General features: G+C 45.4%; 1 protein-coding gene across 1 annotated transcript in view; it reads left to right on the top strand.

Annotated features, from left to right (window-relative positions):
• CAPN13 (calpain 13) overlaps positions 1-10,084 on the top strand; it is an 81,422-nt gene extending 71,338 nt beyond the window's left edge. Inside the window, exons 20-23 of the mRNA XM_040496877.1 lie at positions 172-300; positions 1,310-1,365; positions 1,939-1,996; positions 9,811-10,084. Of these exons, the coding sequence (XP_040352811.1) occupies positions 172-300; positions 1,310-1,365; positions 1,939-1,965 (212 nt within the window). The 3' untranslated portion in view covers positions 1,966-1,996; positions 9,811-10,084. The remainder of the gene's footprint in view (positions 1-171; positions 301-1,309; positions 1,366-1,938; positions 1,997-9,810) is intronic.
• Positions 10,085-18,402: the final 8,318 nt, after the last annotated feature.

Genomic DNA, 18,402 nt, shown 5'->3' with positions numbered 1-18,402 from the left:
AAAAAAAAAAAAAAAAAAGTACAAAGTGGAGTGAACTGACCCCTGAGCCAGGCTGAGTAGGAAACAGTGGTAGAAGGCCACCATTCTGAGCAGGTTTTTCAGACTTCACACGTCAGAAGACCAGACCTGCTCCAGCCTCCTCCCGCTCACTAGCCCCACCCCATGGCCCAGACTTCCTTGCAGGGACCTCCGTCAGCAACGAGCTTCTGGATCTCATGACCCTCCGGTACAGTGATCACAGTGGCAGGGTCAGCTTCCCCAGCCTGGTCTGCTTCCTGTTGCGACTTGAAGCCATGGCAAGTAAGTGTCACCTGGGGGACATCTGGAGACCTTCACAATGACCAAAAAAACACAGGAGAGGACCAGGAATGCCCTCCTGCTCCAGGCCCAGGAAAGGCCTCCGTAGTGGGGTGGTTGGCATCTTGTGTGAGGAGCCCTTGCTCCCAGAGGCAGAAACAACATTAGCCTGTGGAACGGTGTAATCAGCTTGGGTACCCTGCATCCTTACCCGTTCTGTCCAGTACATTCCTCTGTCTTAGGTCTCTCATTTCTTCATCACCCTATTTAGTGCCTCTTTCGGGAAGTTCATTTAATCACTGTGTCTCTTCTCTGTGGTGTTTGCTGCTTAAACCTACTCTGTAGTCTTGTGATGAATGGGGTCTCTGCTGAAGGAATTCACACACAAGTGGATAAGTGGGGGCAGGAAGGCATTCCCAAGGCTCTAGAAATTCGACTATGTGGGTCAAACATTTGGACACTTTAGCAACATACTCCTTTTTTATAATGAAATCCTATGTGAAATCCCAAGCCATACTATAGCTCGAGACTTATGGTTGGGGTAGAAATGGGGCCTGGCCTCATCCTAATCCTCACCATCCCTGGCATGAGCACCTCTGTAAACCCCCCATCTCTGAGCTAGGTGGTTAATAAAGACTGAGGGAACAGAGCTCTGGGAGTACAGAAGAGAAGGCTGAGGCATAAGCCTCCAGAGAATTCTCAGTTGGACAAGGGAGATTCCCCAAACTTTGCATGTGGAGTACTTTATAAGACGGACCCACACATCCCCTTGGCCTGTGTAGAAGAGTGCAAAGTGCAAGGGTACTAGAAGAGGGAGAGGTGCATGTGGGCCAAAGCAGTGACAGAGAGCTTTTCTGAAGAGATGAGCCCTGGGCTGTCCCACAGAGTGAGGTTTGCTGGGAAGAGACCAGGAGGGAGGACAGGCATACTGTGGAGAGTGAAAGAGTATGCGGAATCACCATATTTGCTTTTCTCTCCCTTGGCCTGTCTTGATTCCTCTCCTCCTCTCTAGAGACTTTCCAGAACCTCTCCAATGATGGAAAAGGACTCTACCTGACAAAAATGGAGGTGAGGTACATTCCCCTCCCAGACACAGGGCACAGCCCCAGGCCACCCCCCCCCTTTCCTGATTCTAGGGGGCATTTTTCTCCCTGAGGATATTGGATAGTCTGTCCAAGGCCAGCCGAGCTGCCACCCACCCACCCCCCACCTCCAATTACTGCCTTTATATATTACTGGCTGCCAAGGCTGCTTTAGGATCTTGGCAGACAGATTTTATTTTTTTCCCAATAGCTTAATAAAGCAGAGGATTATGTGGGAGTCATAAATCCAAGAGGGAACTTAAGAACACCTGCTGAGCTCACTGTACATTAAACTCACTCCCATTGAGCTTTAGAAAGAGCCTCCTGGCCCAGCCAGCTGGCCAACCTCCGTTATCCCTCTCACTGCTTAGCTACTCAGGGAGTAGCAAAATATATGCTGTTATGGGCAGGTTGAGGTCTCTTAAGGGGTTCAAATTAGCTGGAAAAGTTTGATGAGACTAGACTGAGATCTTTCAAGAGGGAAGGGTACCATTTGCCCTGCTCTGTATTAAGCTGACAAATGTAAAGGTATGTCATAACAATGATGCTTATTTCTCAGTGGATGAACCTGGTCATGTACAATTGAAGCAAGAAGTAAAGCAGACCCCAGAGTCCAGGTAAGACGTGGCAGCTTTAGAATCATTTCCTTCTAGGAGCACAGTTCCTCTTTTCCTGCAGGAACTGTACCCAAGACTCTCTTCCTGGGAACAACCTCCCCAGAGATTACAGAGCCCTTATTTGTGTGGGTCAGGGCTCAACTGCACAGCGCCCCTGAATTTCAAGGCTAATGCTGCAGGTTTCACTCAAGCCATGTGTGGAATGAGCAGTGGACATTCATGAAAGCATGTGGCCTGAAAGTCATGAGTGAGGGATTTAGAATTCTTATTTGTTAATTTATTTTTTATTGAAATATAATTGACATTTAACAGTGTATTAGTTTTAGGTGTGCAATATAATGATTCCATATATGTATATATTATGAAGTGATTACCACAATAGGTTTAATTAACATCCATCGCTACACATAGTTACAACTCTTTTTCCTTGTGAGGAAAACTTTTACAATTTATGCTGTTAGCAACTTTCAAATACACGTGCAATACAGTGTTGTTAACTGTAGTCACATGCTGTATATTACATCCCCAGGGCTTCTTTGTCTTATAACTGGAACTTTGTACCTTTGGATCGCCTTCATCCATTTTGCCCCCCACCCCCACCCCCACCCTCACTTCTGGCAACCATCAATCGCTGTACCTATGAGTTTTGTTTCTAGATTCCACATATAAGTAAGATCATACAATATTTGTCTTTCTCTGACTTATTTCACTTAGCATAATGCCCTCAAGGTCCATCCATGTTGTCACAGATGGCAGGATTTCCTTCTTTTCCATGACGAATATTCCTTTGTATATAAAACACCTTTTCTTTATCCATCCATCTATTGTTGGGACACTTAGGTTGTTTCCATGTCTTGGCTGTTACAAATAATGCTGCAGTGAACATGGGGTGCAAATATCTTTTTGAGTTAGTGTTTTTGTTCAGATAAATACCCCAAAGCAGTTGCTGGATGATATGATAGTTCTGTTGTAAATTTTGGGGGGAAAACTCCATACTGTTTTCCACAGTAGCTGCACCAATTTACATTCCCACCAACAGTGCACAAGGGTTTCATTTTCTCCACATCCTTACAAACACATGTTAGCTCTTGTCTTTTCTGTAACAGCCATTCTAACAGGTGTGAGGTGATCTCTCGTTGTGGTTTGGATTTGCACTTCCCTGATGACTAATGATGTTCCACACCTGTTCAAGTACCTGTTAGCCATTTTTATGTCTTCTTTGGAGTAATGTCTATTCAGATCTTCTCTGCTCACCTTTAATTTGATTATTGTTTTTTTGTCTGTTGAGTTGTATGAGTTTTTTGTATATTTTGGATATTAACCCCTTATTGGATATATGATTTGCAAATATTGTCTCCCATTTGGCAGGGTTCCTTTTCATTTTGTTGATGGTTTCCTTTGCCTGTGCAGAAGCTTTCTGGTATGCTGTAGTGCTACCTGATTATTTTTTCTTTTGTTGATTTTGCTTTTGGTGTCAAATCCAAAAAGCCATTGCCAAGATCCATGTCAAGGAGTTCACCCCTGATGTTTTCTTTCAGGAGTTTTGTGGTTTCGGGTCTTCCTTCAAGTCTTTAATCCATTTTTAATTGACTTTTGTATGTGGTGTATAATAGTGGTCCAGTTTCATTCTGGAATTCTTCATTTGAAATTCCAAAGAGGAATGGCAATCACTCATCACAGGAAACGCTAATGTGTGAAGCAATAGAAATGATCAGACTTGGGGAGTCGAGAGTTGGGTTCAGCCTGAGATCTACCACTGCCTCGCTATGCAGCTATTCAGATATCTGTAGGCATCAGCATCTATATTTCTAGCATGAGTGTGCTAAAAAATTAATGCCCATGTCACATTTCTTCTACATGTTTATTTTCAAGGAACAGGCCCTAGAGTCACATAGTCCACACCCCACCCTACTGTAGCCCCAACAGCTTGCTAGAATCTTCCAGGACTGGGGTGCTCAACATTTTGTGCTCCCCATCATTGGACAGCCCCAGGTTTTAGGTATTCTTCATTGAGGGGCAACAGACTACTTCTCTGGAACTTTCCACCCATGCTTCAAGTTCTATTCTGGACCACCATAGAAAAAAGACTGAACACGCAAGACCTTCTCATACTTGAAGATAGCTCTGCTGCCTCACTGAGGTCTCTCCTTACTCATCCCTGTTGATTCTCATCTGATACCTATTGGTGACCATTTTCTAAATGCCAGTGTCCCTTTGAAATACACAATTCTGCTATGTAGAGGTCTTGTGATCAGCACCTTTGGGGTCCCTATTATTTTTGTAAACAGCTTTTGTTTAATCTCCCAATTGTGCACCTTAAAGTCAAGAGGCAGATCCTGTCTCCATAAAAAAATAATATTTAATATTTTAGCATAAATATTTCCTGATGAACTCTTGGTGCTGCTTAATGAGTACAAGTTAACAAACATTGCAGAGATCAAAGTTAATTAGATTCACCTGCATTTTCTTGACTTCCCTTTTCATTCCTTTTTAAAAATAGGACATTTGAATATTTCCCATTCCCAATCTGCCTGATTCCTATTCCAATCTGCATGATTTCTAACGTCAGGAATGATTCTTCAATTGTCTTTAAGCTAATTCAGCATGCAGGACCTAACGCTTGAACTTTTGAAATAACTGGACAGTTCTCATTATCCTTTCTCCTGTACAGGATCCCAATTGTCTCTCAACTTTTTTCTACATTTCCTGTTCTGAACATTATGTAAGAAGGAAGTATAAGATACATGGTTATGTGTGTTTCAATCTCTTTCATTAACACTTATCATCATCCCTGAGAGTGTTCCCTTTTCCTCATTAATCGCTGCCCTCTGATGTCATATTCTTAAAGTAGATCTACTCACTCTTGGCTCCTGGGTTGCTGTGCAGGATTGGAGGTAGGAGGATGAAGAAGTTCTGCCTCCAAATCCACAAACTCACTTTCATCTGTCACCATCACCCACTTTCCTCCTGTTATGCTAGAGGGCATATGCCTCTGAGGATGTTCCGGATCTCATTAACTCCCCCCTTCACAAGGGCCTGATTGAATGAATTCTCTCCTCCATATTCTGAATACTAACTCTCTCTTCTGGAGTCTTCCAATTCCCACTGAAACATGCTTATCTTTTAAACTTTCTCCATCTCATATTACCTTCCAGCTACAACTCCATTTCTCTCCTCCCTTTACAACCAAACTTCATACAAGATGTCTCCACATCCTCACCTCCCACTTTCCCCTCAAACTATTCCATTTGGATTTTTCAGACATCATCTCTCGCCCTGACTTTTGCCTTGGCTCCCTCTGATTTTCCTATACCCACCTACTCCCCTCAAGTCAATTTCCTGCAGTCTAGGCCCACTTTTTAAAATGCACATCCATGGGCATTTGGGTGGCTCAGTCAGTTAAGTCTGACTCTTGATTTTGGCTCAGGTCATGATCCCAGGGTTGTGGGATTGAGTCCCACACTGGGCTTCATGCTGCGCACGGACCCTGCTTAGGGTTTTCTCTCTCTCTCTCTCTCTCTCTCTCTCTGGTTCTTCTGCTGGTTCTCCTTCTCTTTTTAAAACTAAAAGTATAATAGTACTAAATAAAAATAAAACGTGCATCCGATCATTGCACTCTCCAGGTTGAAACACTTCAATGTCTTCCGATTGCTATTGCTGTTTAGGAAAAGTCTACAGTCATGAACATGGCCTGCATCATCTGACCCCTGCCCACCTATCTAACCATACCTTGTGTCACTCCTCCTTCCTTCATTCTCCTCCCATCAGACCAGCATTACCTTTATCTCCTCCGATATTTCACTTTTTTTGTCAACCTCACACCCTTTGCCCCTACTGTCTACTCGGCCCTGGGATTACATAACTCCTGATCCTTTTGTGTCTTAACCCCATTGGATTGTCATATTACTCACTATCACACTTCCTTAATTGTAACAAACCTTTTATTGTTGTTGTTGCCCACTCCTTACTTTTTTTAGGGCCTTACTGAAATATAACTTACACACCATATAGTTTATCTATTTAAGATACAGAGTCCAGTGATTTTCAGTATAGTCACAGAGCTATGCAACCATCACCACAATATAATTTTAGAACATATTCTTGTCACCCCAAAAGGAAACCTCATGCCCATTAGCAGTCACTTGCTATTTTTGCCCCACTCCTCCAGTCCTGGGAAACCACTAATCTGCTTTCTGAATCTATAGGTTTGCCTATTCTGGACAGTTCACATAATTGGAGTCATGCAACCATGGTCATGTAATGATTTCTTTCATTCATGTGACAGTATGTATCAAGCCTTCATTCCTTTTTGGTGCCAAATAAGATTTCATTTTGTAAATACACCATATTTTATTCATCCATTCATTTGTTGATGGACATTTAGGTTGTTTCTACTTCCTGGCTGTTGTGGATAATTCTGCTATGAATGTTTGTATGCAGGTCTTTGCACGGATGTATGTTTTCATTTCGCTTGTGTGCGTACCTAGGAGTGGAATTGCTGGGTCACATGGTCACTCTATATGTTGCATTTTCAGGGACTGTTTTCCAAAGCCACTGCACCATTTACATTCCCACCAGCAGGGAATGAGAGATCCGACTTCTCCACCTCCTTGTCAACACTGTTACTATTGTCTGTCATATTTATTAGAGCCATCCTAGAGAGGGTGAAGTGACAACCTCATTGTGGTTTTGGTTTGCAGTTCCTTGACTGCTCGTGATGAGAATCTTTTCAGTGCTCACTGCCCATTTGTATACTCTCTTTGGAGAAATGTCTGTTTAGATCCTTTGTTCGTTTTTAAATTGGTTTATTTAACTTTTTGTTGCCCCCTTGTAAGAATTTATAATCTTAGCTACAAGTCCCTTATCACATATGTGATTTGCAAACATTTCTTTCCATTCTACAGGTTGTCTATTAAGTTTCTTGGCTATATCATTTATAGAACACAAGTTTTTAATTTCAGTGAAGCCCAGCTTACCTACCTTTTGTGTGTGTCACTTAAACTTTTGGTGTTGTATACAAGAAATCATTGCCTCATCTAAGATTATGAATATTTACTCCTATATTTTTCTCCTACAAGTTGTATAGTTTAGCTTTTACATTTAGGTCTTCGATCCATTCTGAGATAATTTTGGTGATGTAGGAGTCCAAGCTCATTGTTTTGCAAGTGTATATCCAATTGCCCCAGGACCACTTGTTGAAGAGACTATTCTTTGCCCCATTGTATTATCTTGGCACTCTTTTCAAAAGTCATTTTATCATAATGTAAGGATCTATTTCTGAACTTTCAATTCTGTCCCAGTGATCTATATGTCCTTATGCCAGTACCACACTGTGTTATTACTATAGTTTTATAGTAACTTTTGAAATCAGAAAACTTACATCTTCTAACTTTGTTTTCTTTTTCAACATCGCTTCGGTAATTCTGGGGTCCTTGTGTTTACATATGAATTTTAGCATCAGCCTGACAAATTCGTCAGAAAAAATAAAAGCAGCTGGGATTTTGATAGCAATTGAATAAATCTATAGATCAGTTTGGGGAGTATTGCAAACTTCACAATATAAAGCTTTTTGATCCATGAACAGGAACATGATCCATGAACATTTTTTAAGATCTTTAATTTCTTTCAGCAATGTTTTATTGTTTTCACTGTAAAAGTCCTGTACTTCTTTTGTTAAATTTATTCCTAAGTATTGTATTTTTTTTTAATGTTTATTCATTTTTGAGAGAGACAGAGACAGAGTGCAAGTGGAGGAGGGGCAGAGAGAGAGAGGGAGACACAGAATCCAAAGTGGGCTCCAGGTTCTGAGCTGTCAGCACAGAGCCTGACATAGGGCTCGAGCTAATGAATGGCAAGGTCATGACCTGAGCTGACATTGTACACTTAACTGACTTAGCCACCCAAGTGCCCCCTAAGTATTGTATTTTTTTTTTAACGTTTATTTTTGAGACAGAGAGAGACAGAGCATGAATGGGGAAGGGTCAGAGAGAGAGGGAGACACAGAATCGGAAACAGCCTCCGGGCTCTGAGCGGTCAGCACAGAGCCCGACGCGGGGCTCGAACTCACGGACCGCGAGATCATGACCTGAGCCGAAGTCGGACGCTTAACTGACTGAGCCACCCCGGCGCCCCTAAGTATTGTATTTTTGATGCTATTATAAATTATTAAATTTTCAGATTTTTCATTGCTAGTGTATAGAAATAAAATTGATTTTTGTATATTGATCTTATATTCTGCCACCATGCTTAACTCATTTATTCTAATTGCTTTTAAGGGATTCCTTAGGATTTTATATATACAAAATCATGTCATCTGCAATCCTGCAAGTTGTTTTATTTCTTCCATCCCAATCTGGATGCCATTTTTATTTTTCTTATCTAATTGTCTTGGCTAGAATTTCTAGTACAACCCTGACTAAAGATGGAGAAAGCAGACACTCTTGTCTGCTTGGTGTTCCTGATTTAGGGAGAAAATACCTAGTCTTTTGTCAATAAGAATAATGTTAAATATTTGTCAAGCTGAGGAAGTTCCCCTCTATTTGTAGTTTGCTTATTCGACACACTTTTAATTACCTGGTTGATATCTGTATTCCCTGCTGGACTATCAGCTTAGATATGTCTTTCTTCTGCTATCTCCTTAGCACATAGCAAAAGTCTGGCATACAGAAACTACTCAATAACAACTTCCCAAATGACTTAAAGAAATGCCCTTTCAGGTTCGTGTCTTCCTTTATTTGTTCTTGTCCCAACTTTTGTAAAAGTTGTCTTCAACCCAGTTCTTCCTACTCCCAGCTATCTGTCTAGTTTCTTGCTCATCAGGACTACTAGAAAGTAGATAATTAACATTATCTTGTTATAATCTCTAGTACATCATGACCTATATATATATATTTTTATAAAAGGCTATTGTCTGACCTGTTGAGCCTCTCACCCATTTGAAATATGCTTTCCTGAGTCCAGGGCACACTTCGACTCTGCCCAACATTCCCTTCGTTTGTTCCCATGAGGTCAAAGTTACTTTCCTCCAGGATTTCCATCACTCCCAGGTTAGCAAAGAGACTCTAACTGTTGGCCAACATCCAACACAAGGAAAATTCCCTCTCCTTGTTCATTTGGCCCTCTGGGCAATGAAGCTATCACTGGAACAAGTGAAGGCCTTGTCAGAGGAGCTAAGTGAGCTTCTCCCCAGAGATTAGGGTTACTAAAGCCCCCTCATCAGTCTCTTTGGACCCACCAGGCAAGCTGGCGTGTACTCCCATTGGGACATTTCTGTTACTCTCCCCCTCTCTCTCTCTCATCTTCAACCCATCTGCTGTGCTCTGAGTAAATTAGGATATAGAAATGTGCAATCAGACAACTCCTCTTCCTCCCCTCATGTCATATCTATTTCTTTTTCTTTTGAACAAAGCACGTACCCCCATTATCATCTTGCAGACAATGTTTGTGTTAACATTGTTTTAAAATATCAAATTCATACTTAAAAAAATACGAAAACTCAATGCATTGGTATATGGTGCTTGGAGAATTAAGGCTACGTTGATAGTAATTGATTTCAAGTCTAGAGTTTTAATGTAGTCACACTCTGCTGACAGTTTGTCTAGCTAACGTCATCCACATTCATGTTTATTTACCCTCAATATGGTAGCGAAATGCTTTAATCTAAGGAGATTATTATTTGTAACAATTTACCACTACATGGAAGTAAAGTGTCCTGTGCAAGGGGCCAGTTTCTCTCACTCTGCATGAAAGTGAAATGTGAGTGGCAATGGCTCCGATCCTGCTGATTTACCAACAACATTTTTCTCCTATTTTAGTAAATCCATCTCCTGTATCCTGCAGACCAAAGACATTCTTTTTGAGACGTGGAAGTCTGGATTTGCCTGTGGCAAGGTGAAACTCCTTACCTGCTTTGGCCAACATACACCTGGAGATGACTATAGAACCTGGGGTATCCAGCCTTCCAGATCTGGCCTTTTTTTTAGTCTGTTTATTTATTTTGAAAGAGAGACCATGAGTGGGCAGAGAGAGAGAGAGAGAGAGAGAGTGAGAATCCCAAGCAGGCTCCACGCTGTCAGCACAAAGCCCAATGTAGGGCTTGAGCTCACGAACTGTGAGATCATGATCTGAGTCAAAATCAAGAATTGGATGCTTAACCAACCAAGCCACCCAGGTGCCTCCACACCTGGCTCTTAAAGAGAACTGTATCCAGCTGGAAAAAATGACTTGGGTACTCCAATGACATAAGGCAAGAAGGAGGAAGAGTTGGTATCCAGGAAACAGATGAATCAGAACACGACCCTTCACTGACTGGGGAAGTCCCACAGAGAGGGAGAGGAAGTGACCAGCAAAGAGCCAAAAGAGTGGTCTTTGGGAAATATGGAATCAGCAGTTTATCTGATTACTTAATCATGGGTAAAATTGTGCTCAGAAGGATTTTTAAATTTTGCTGGAAAGTTTTGGAAGAATTGTTAGGATAATGACATAGATTAAGCAGATTTTTTTTTAATGAGGTAATTATTAACTCCTGGAAGAACAAAGAATTATAGGAAAAAAATGGAAAAGTGATTCTAGAGTTTTTTTCAGTCAGCAGTGAACAGTACATCCATAATTAAAATAAAAATTGAACATTGATTTAACAAAAAGTGACATAAATATATTGGGAATCGAATGGAGAAAAGCAGGTATGGAATAGGTTAGAAGCGTGCCAGCCCAATCTTCCAGCGTAAGCAGTCAGTGGCATTTAACATTGACAATTCCAGGGATAACTGTGCAGGCATATCACTTAGAAATATGGAGGTAGGCATCAGAAGAAAGAGTCTGCAGAGAGGAATTTAGGACACAAATGGGACAGGGGACTGCTGTTTTTCCTTCACACCTTGTTATACTATTTGGATTTTTAAACTGTGTACATTAGGCTAGACTTGTATGAAAAAATAAATAAGCAAACTAGTAACTAGACTAAGAGACAAGAATTTAAGACTCAAGAGAAAAGGAAGGAGATAGAAAAGAAGAATCAAGGCTTCTTCTTTACCACACGGCCAGGAAAGTTAGCTGATTATAGCTGTAGGAAAAAAAATGTCCATGCAAGAACTCTTTCATCCAGGAGATGGGCACTTGAGAAAAGTCACTCTTGTACCAGAATCCACAGCCATCAGACCAGCATCCTGCTGGAACAGAGGACAGAGCTGTTTTTATTCTAGCTGCTTCTGGTCTCAGCCCTTCCAACCCATCCAGGGAGTCAGAAGAGTATCTCCCCACCTTTCCCTCCACTCTGCCACAGGCACTCAGGTGCCCAGTGGGCTGCAGTTTGGACTAAGGGCAGAGTAAGTGGGTAGGGGGCCTCCGAGGAATTTCGGAGAATGAGGTGTAGACATTCCCATCCACTGGGGAGCCATGGGTGTAATGGAACTGGTCCAGCCTCACCAGCAGGTGGTACAGGTTCTCCGCTGTTGTCGGGTGGTCCCAAACAGTATCTGTGGGAACAGGCCCAGGCATCTGTGGTCACTCAAAGGAAGATAAAGCTTCTTTACTCTCCCCTAGCCTTCTGCATTTGAGCATCTGTGTCTTTCTCTAGGACAAGCTCCTATTAGTCCCTCAAGAACCTGGCTCGCATTGGAAGAGGTGGTGCTGCCTCTGTGGTGGTGACACATTGAAACCTGCCCTTCCCTGAAACGTAGTCAAAGCTGCCTTCGAGGAGCCTGGGCCAGGCCCTCGGCTGGGTCAGGTTCTAGTAAGCCCAAGGTCACAGAGCAGGTCCTCTGGATACTTCAGGACTCCAGCCTGGGACGCTCTGGAAGATGAAGCAGGAGACATTCCACTGTGGGAAAGAAGGGAGGAAGAGGCATCTCAGCCCCCTCCCTCCAGTCCAATACATTTCCAGGAAAAGCCAGAGTGAGTCAGTCTGCCCACCCATGGGTCCAGAGGGTGATAAGGGGGAAGTCTGCTGGATGTCGCAGAATGACCATACTTCCACTGTCTGAATCCCGATTGTTTCACAGCCAAATGGCAAAACAAAACACAGTTTCTACAAAGGTCTTGGACTCTGTGAGAAGTAGAATCATAATTATGGATTTAAAAAAAAATGGGGAAAGAGAAATCCAGCCACCAAGGCAGGTACCTACCTCCCTCTTCATCCATGAAGGTGTCTCCCAAACATCATGGCCCATTACAACATAGAAGAGTTTCCAGAGAGTGACAAGGCCATACCCCACTCAGGAGAATTTGTAGTTTGAGAAAGCACTCCTGGAAGCATGCCCCAGTGGGAGAGTCCTTACAAATAGAACTCAAGAGGACAGGAGGGTGGAGATCTTCCTGAGTTGTAACCTTTCTGAACAGACACCATCCAAGGCAGATGGAACGAGGCAGGGATACGCCATTGCAAACGTCCATGTTCAGGAACAAAGTCAGCATTTGGAAGTGGATGCATCCTGGAATGAGGAACAAGCACAGCCACCTAAGCTGTACCCTACAGGGGCTGTTGCAAAGTGCTCATGATCATGTCAGTAGTACAGCAGAGACAGCCACACAGCTAACCTCGGACCAGGTCATTTCGCCTCCAGGCCCTATGCTTAGTCAGGATAGTTGGCCACAGTTATCAGCATGGACTTAGGAGGTAGACAGAGCTAATGCCTAAAGACTCAGACTGCTGGGCTGTCAGACTGCTCTCTTACATAAGATTTTCTGCATGTGAAACACTGGTACCAACAGATCAACACAGACTTTGCTTTAAAAAAGGGGGGGGGGGATGGGGAGCTGGAGACCAGAAGAACGAATGAGCCCACCTCCTGCAGGACTTCACCTGAATGTCCAGGTGGAAAACCAACACACCTGCACACTTTGCTGCCCCAACTACATGTCGCTCCAGACTTCTGGGTCTTCTGAGGCCCTGGGAGACAAGAAGGAAGGAATTTTGCAGATCTAGGGTTGCGGTGAGCAGCCCAGCGTGGCCATGCTGCCTCTGCCCTACTGGATGGGTGTCCACAAAATAGTAGTTTTCTCCCTCACAGGGCTTTGCTCAAGAACCAGTCTCATTTTCTCTTTAAACTAACAGGATATATGGCAGAATTTACTCAGCTGATTAGTTGAAAAGCTGACTCTCACAGCCACACAGGCGCTGGAGGCTGAGGGCCTAGGGAGGCTCTGCATGGGCCTTGTGGGCATGCCTGGCTTCTCTGCTTGGAAGGTGGGGGTGGGGGGAGACTTTGTCCTCATGTCCCCATAGGAGGGAAGGGCCTTGATCCTTAGCCCTGGCACAGGACAGACTAGGCATCTTAATCCCAGGCTGTACCTTCCCAGGGTTCCCCTCACCCTTCAGCCAAGGTCAAGAAAATCCCCCAAAGCAGGACTGGAGACACTCTGGCTCTGCCAGCCTTCACCTGTGGTTCCTAGAACAGGCTATGTTGTCCCTGGGAGTGAGGCAGAGGGCAAGGAACACAGCCGGTGCCAGGCAGAGGGTGGGGAGGGGTGAGGGACCTCAAGGAACAAATGACAAGGCCTCACCTGCCCCCTGGCCCCCAGACTCTCAGAAGCTCTACAGCGGCAGCCACTCCATGAAGGAAGCAGGGAGGCCAGGCTCTCCTTGCTATATTATAGATGAGATCCTTGAGGCCCAGGGAAGAATTTGCCACCCCATTACAATTGGTGGGAACTCTCCTGGCAAGGCTGTTCTCAGGCTTCCAGTCCCTTCCAGACAGGAGAGGATATAGAAGGGGATGTAAGGAGTGTCAGGTGCCAGCAGAAAAGAGAGAAACAGGGCGAGAGAAGGAAAAACAAGCAGATGCTATGGAGAGCCAGGAGAAGAGGGAAGATTCCAGTGGGGCAGACAAACGAGGCCTGGGAAGGGAACAATAGAGACAGACGAGTAAGATGGGAGGGGCAGAGGACAAGACAGATCAGAAGATCACGGAAAGAAGAAGACGGACCATGGGTGTGGATGGGGGTGTGGGTGATGGCTCCCTGTCATCGGAGACCCACTACCAGCAAAAATGTTGACTTGCCCAACACCGATATTGGGCCTATAACTCTCAAATGTCATTGCTCATCAAAATCACTGGGGATAACATTACAAAAAGCTTCCAAGATTCTGATCCAGAAAGTCTAGGGCTAGGCCCGGGAATCCGCTTTTATTTAAAGCTCCCCCAGTGATGCCTGTAGTCCTTGGGTGACATTTCAGATGTCACTGCTTTTGTGACTCCACTGAGTGATGCAGCCGGGGTGGCCCTGAGATGCCCCATGACTCCCAGCTTAACGCCTCCCACCTGCACTGCCCCAGCCACACTCCGCTGCTGTCAGGTGGATCTCCAGGAGTCCTTCCTCCCCGCTCCCCGCTGCCTTCTCCCCCTTCTCCCAGGTCCCCAGACGACTGATGTCCTGCTTTATTTTTCCCTTCAAACAAGCTAATTAAGCAATAATCCTAGAAGAATCCATCACTCTGACAAGGTTGTTGATTAACCATCCCCCAAGCCAAGCCAAAAGTGCTTAATATCCCTGCGGAATGGTCAATGGCGAGTACAGCAGCCCTGGGCTGCCGCAAAGCAGGTGATGGCTGTGTCTGAGAAGGCAGATGCAGAACGGGTGATTGGGCCTGACTTTGCAGCCTGGCGGAGGACAGAGGAGAGGCAGGGGGACTGGCTTGAGGCCCCACAGGCTGGGGCATATCTCACAAGATTCTAGACCATTCTTTCTGAGACCGCCCAAAGCCCCCAGAGAGTTCCTAGGGTTATGAACAACTCTGGACCACGGGAGAAGAGCTGAAGGAAAGGGGGTTGGACCCAAGGACATAATTCTCCAGCTTTACAGCTATGCCAATTATATAGCTGCTGGAGTGAAAGCAGAGACAGGCAGAACGATGAAATCACTGACTTTGAGAGATCATTTCAAGTCCAGACGATATATCTTTCTGTTTTCCACGCTTAGACTCTTATTGTAAACACCCCCCTATTCCCCTAAAAGATTTACTTTCTTCAGCACTGGGAAAAATAACACTCGGCGACCACGCAGGATGTGATAAAACACTGCCCCCTGGCGGCCACAATTGTTGCAGCTTCGAAGCATCCACCTTCCAAAGGCCCCTTCCCTCTCAAGGAGCACCTCCAGCCCACCCACCTGGAGCATGCACCATCTGAGCTGCGACATCCGTGGAACTGTCCTATCACCTGTCTGCCTCCGATTCTGGTCTCCTTTCTGCCGTGTTTTGCATAAAGAGTCGATGATGTTGGCAAATACTCTGGACCAAGGGAAAAGAAACTGATCCCCATCTGGGCCATCCTGCTTTGGTCACTGATATCTTACATCTTTAAGAGTATCCAATTTGGTTCTGCCACAAGAAAAAGAAAACAGCATATAGTAGGTGCTCATTGCATGCTAACGAGAACAAACGAGTGAAAATATGCAAAGAAAGGGAGCACGGTGGAGCAGACAGAGCACTGGACAAGGACTCTGGAGTGTAAGGCTCAAGTCCTGGTTCTGCCTCCAGCCATCTGTATGTGTTTCAGACCTTCTCTCTCTGGGCCTCCTCTAAAATGAAGAGGCTGAAGTTGGAGTTCTCTAAGGTCCCTTCCACATCACAAACTCAAAGGAGCCGGGTCCTAATGATTCTAATCCATAATCATCAAGGGGCACCTATTAGCCAGGAAAAAGGAGGCTGTGGCAGCGACAGCTCTTACTGGGACCCACTCTCTGGAGAAACAAATTGAACAGTGCTCTCTTCCCTCGGCCTGGGAGTCACTGCTCCTCAACAATGTTTGTGACCAAATTCAAAAGCCCCTTTACTCCACGGTTGGCCATTAGCATTGGTATTCCCCTGGGAGGTGGAAGCGGGCCACAGTGGGGCCGCTGATGCTGGTGGGACAGTGACACCTAGTGGCCATCCCCACTAGTCACAGCCCAGGCCTGCCACTCAGCGCTTGCCAAGCACCCTACTCCCCACTGCTAAATAGTAACCCCCCGGCGTGAGTAAAGGGCCCTGGGTTATAGTCTCAGTCTTGCAACTATCTCTCCATCTGCCCTCAGTTTCTTCCAGCTAGGAGTTTGGCCTTTATGTCTTTCTTCCAGCTGCCTTGTCCCCTGAGACTCTGAGAACCCGTGACTTACGGCATATAGCCACGGATCTTAGGCCCACACAATGGGCAGGATGTCCCTACTGGAAAGGCACAGCCCAGACAGATTTCTCCACTGGAGCCCTGGGGTTCCACCCACGTGATCATGCCCAGTCCTGCCGCACAGCCACCTCCACACGGCCACAAGACAGGACCACATGGCCAGTTCATTGACCACAGATGTTTCAGGCCTAGGACGTCTCCATCCTGACTGCCAGCTGCTGGGGTGGGGGAAAGTAACAGAACCAGCCAGCAAGAAGCCTTGTTGAGCTTTCTTTTGGGGTCAGGGCAGTTCACCTGGTTTTGTCCATTTGGGGCACCAGAATCTTGCCCCATTGGTGGGGTCCATAGGGTTCATATATCCCTAAAGAACAATGCAGATGGGTTCTTTTTAACACACTTTCCTCCATATACTGACTCCACAAACCACAAAGAGTAAGAAACAGATTTGGTGCAGAGGCTTCAGGACCCCCCCCCACCGGGCCCAGGTGTTCACGCTACCTTGGCACAGCTGAGGACAAAGAGGTTGAGCTTGGTTGAGTCTTTCCTGAGTCCCACCTTATTTCTGATACTGGAAGAGCTGGGCTCTCCACCTCTTGAACCATGTCACTTATCACCAATTTTTGGTCTTTGGCTTATTAATCTTTTCCAAAGTAGAGTCTTTGAGTGGTATGTGATTTCCACAAGAGACCTTGGGTTTTTCCAATATGCAAATTGCAAAAGTGCTAGACATCGCTGAGTCTGTTTCCCTTTACTCCTCACGGTTCCCCCTGCACCGTCCCGGGAGGTATACCGAGGTGGCACTCTGGAATCCCTTGGAAAAGGAAGTCACCGGTTCAGGTTGGGGATGTGGTGAGTGATAATCTTCCCTGGTCGTTAAATAGTACAGGTGGAAACACATTTTTGGAGATGGAGAGCAGGTGAGTCGTCATTGTACAACACCTACTATCTATGAGTCAGGGTCTAGTTGGGAGACAAAAATCACACCTGCTGTTTGAATAGGGAAAATTTAATACAGAGAACTATTAGCTAGTGAAAGGTAGTTAACTACGAAAAGGGGCAATAGAGGACTCTAAGGAAGACAGGTGTAGAAGATGCAGGAAGCAGCTGCCACCTCTAGGGCTGAGGGAGGTTACCCAAAGAAGGAACGAAGAAATTGGATGAGATTCAGACCATGCTGGACAGAGTGTGGCTACAGCCCATTGGGTGGTGGGGAAGTTCACTGGAGCACCAGCAGGCTGGAGTGGAGTGCAGGAGGCCCCCTTCTGGGTGCCAGCAAAACTCCTTGGAGAGAGCACCCTGGGGGAGGGGACCCAGATGCCACCAGCAGTCACCTTGGAGGACGAAAAAGGCCCCCCTGGAGCCAGGAGGGGGAGTTCTTGTTCCGTGTGCCTTGCGGTGTCCCTCTCGCACCCTCTGCTGTCCATGGCTGGCATTGCACCAACTGAGACACCTTTATGGGGTCCAGTGTTACAAAGTAGGGCAAAGAAGCTGGGTTTGGAGTTAAGCACCTACTCTGTGCCAGGCCCTGTGTTGTGCATGTCCCTCACGGATTTCATAAGAGCTCACGTACAATTCTTTGAAATAGATTTTAGCATTCCCATTTTAATGTTGAGAAGGCACTGAAAAGCTAGGAGTAAGCTGAGAAGGATAAGCAGCTAGTATACGGGATATAAATGGTGTTCAAACTGATGTGTGTGTGACTCCAGAGTCTGTGTTTCTCCACCACGCTAACAGTGCCTCCTTCTGTAAAGGATAAAGGACAGTAAGATCCTGTTCTCCTCTTCCGTGAACTCACATAAACTTCCGGCATTGCTTCTTGCACTCTCTCCCTAGGGAGGCAGGTGCCCAGTGGATGCTCTGAGGCAGAGACCCCCAAACCAGAGACATGGGGAGACCTGGTAAGAATGGAGGCTCCCGGGCTTACCTCTGCACTTTCCAATTCAGTAGCCTGGGGGGAGGAGGCTGGACCCTACATCCTACAAATTCTCCAAGGTCTGGTGCACTCCAAGAGAGGAGCATCACCTCCACTGGACCAGAGGCAGAAAGTGAGGAGCCACCTGGCCTTTGATGGGGGAGGGGGCCTTCAGGCTCACAAGCTCCTTGCAGCCCCAGCACCCCGTGGAGAGGTCACTACTGATAGCTGGTTTCTGAAATGAAAATCAAATAGGGCTCGTGGATCTGCTTCATGGGTGATGAAGTTGTAATGACTGTAACAGAGGTAGAATTGATTCCTATTTGTCAGCTGGATAATTGGAGGCTGGGCTCCGGGACTCCTTGGCCCCTTTGTCTTGCAGCCTCTTTAGGCAT

This window comes from Herpailurus yagouaroundi, unplaced genomic scaffold (genome assembly GCF_014898765.1).
Source record: "Herpailurus yagouaroundi ecotype Mexico unplaced genomic scaffold, PumYag 188, whole genome shotgun sequence".
Taxonomy (NCBI): domain Eukaryota; kingdom Metazoa; phylum Chordata; class Mammalia; order Carnivora; family Felidae; genus Herpailurus; species Herpailurus yagouaroundi.
This window is presented reverse-complemented; position numbering and strand designations above follow the sequence as displayed.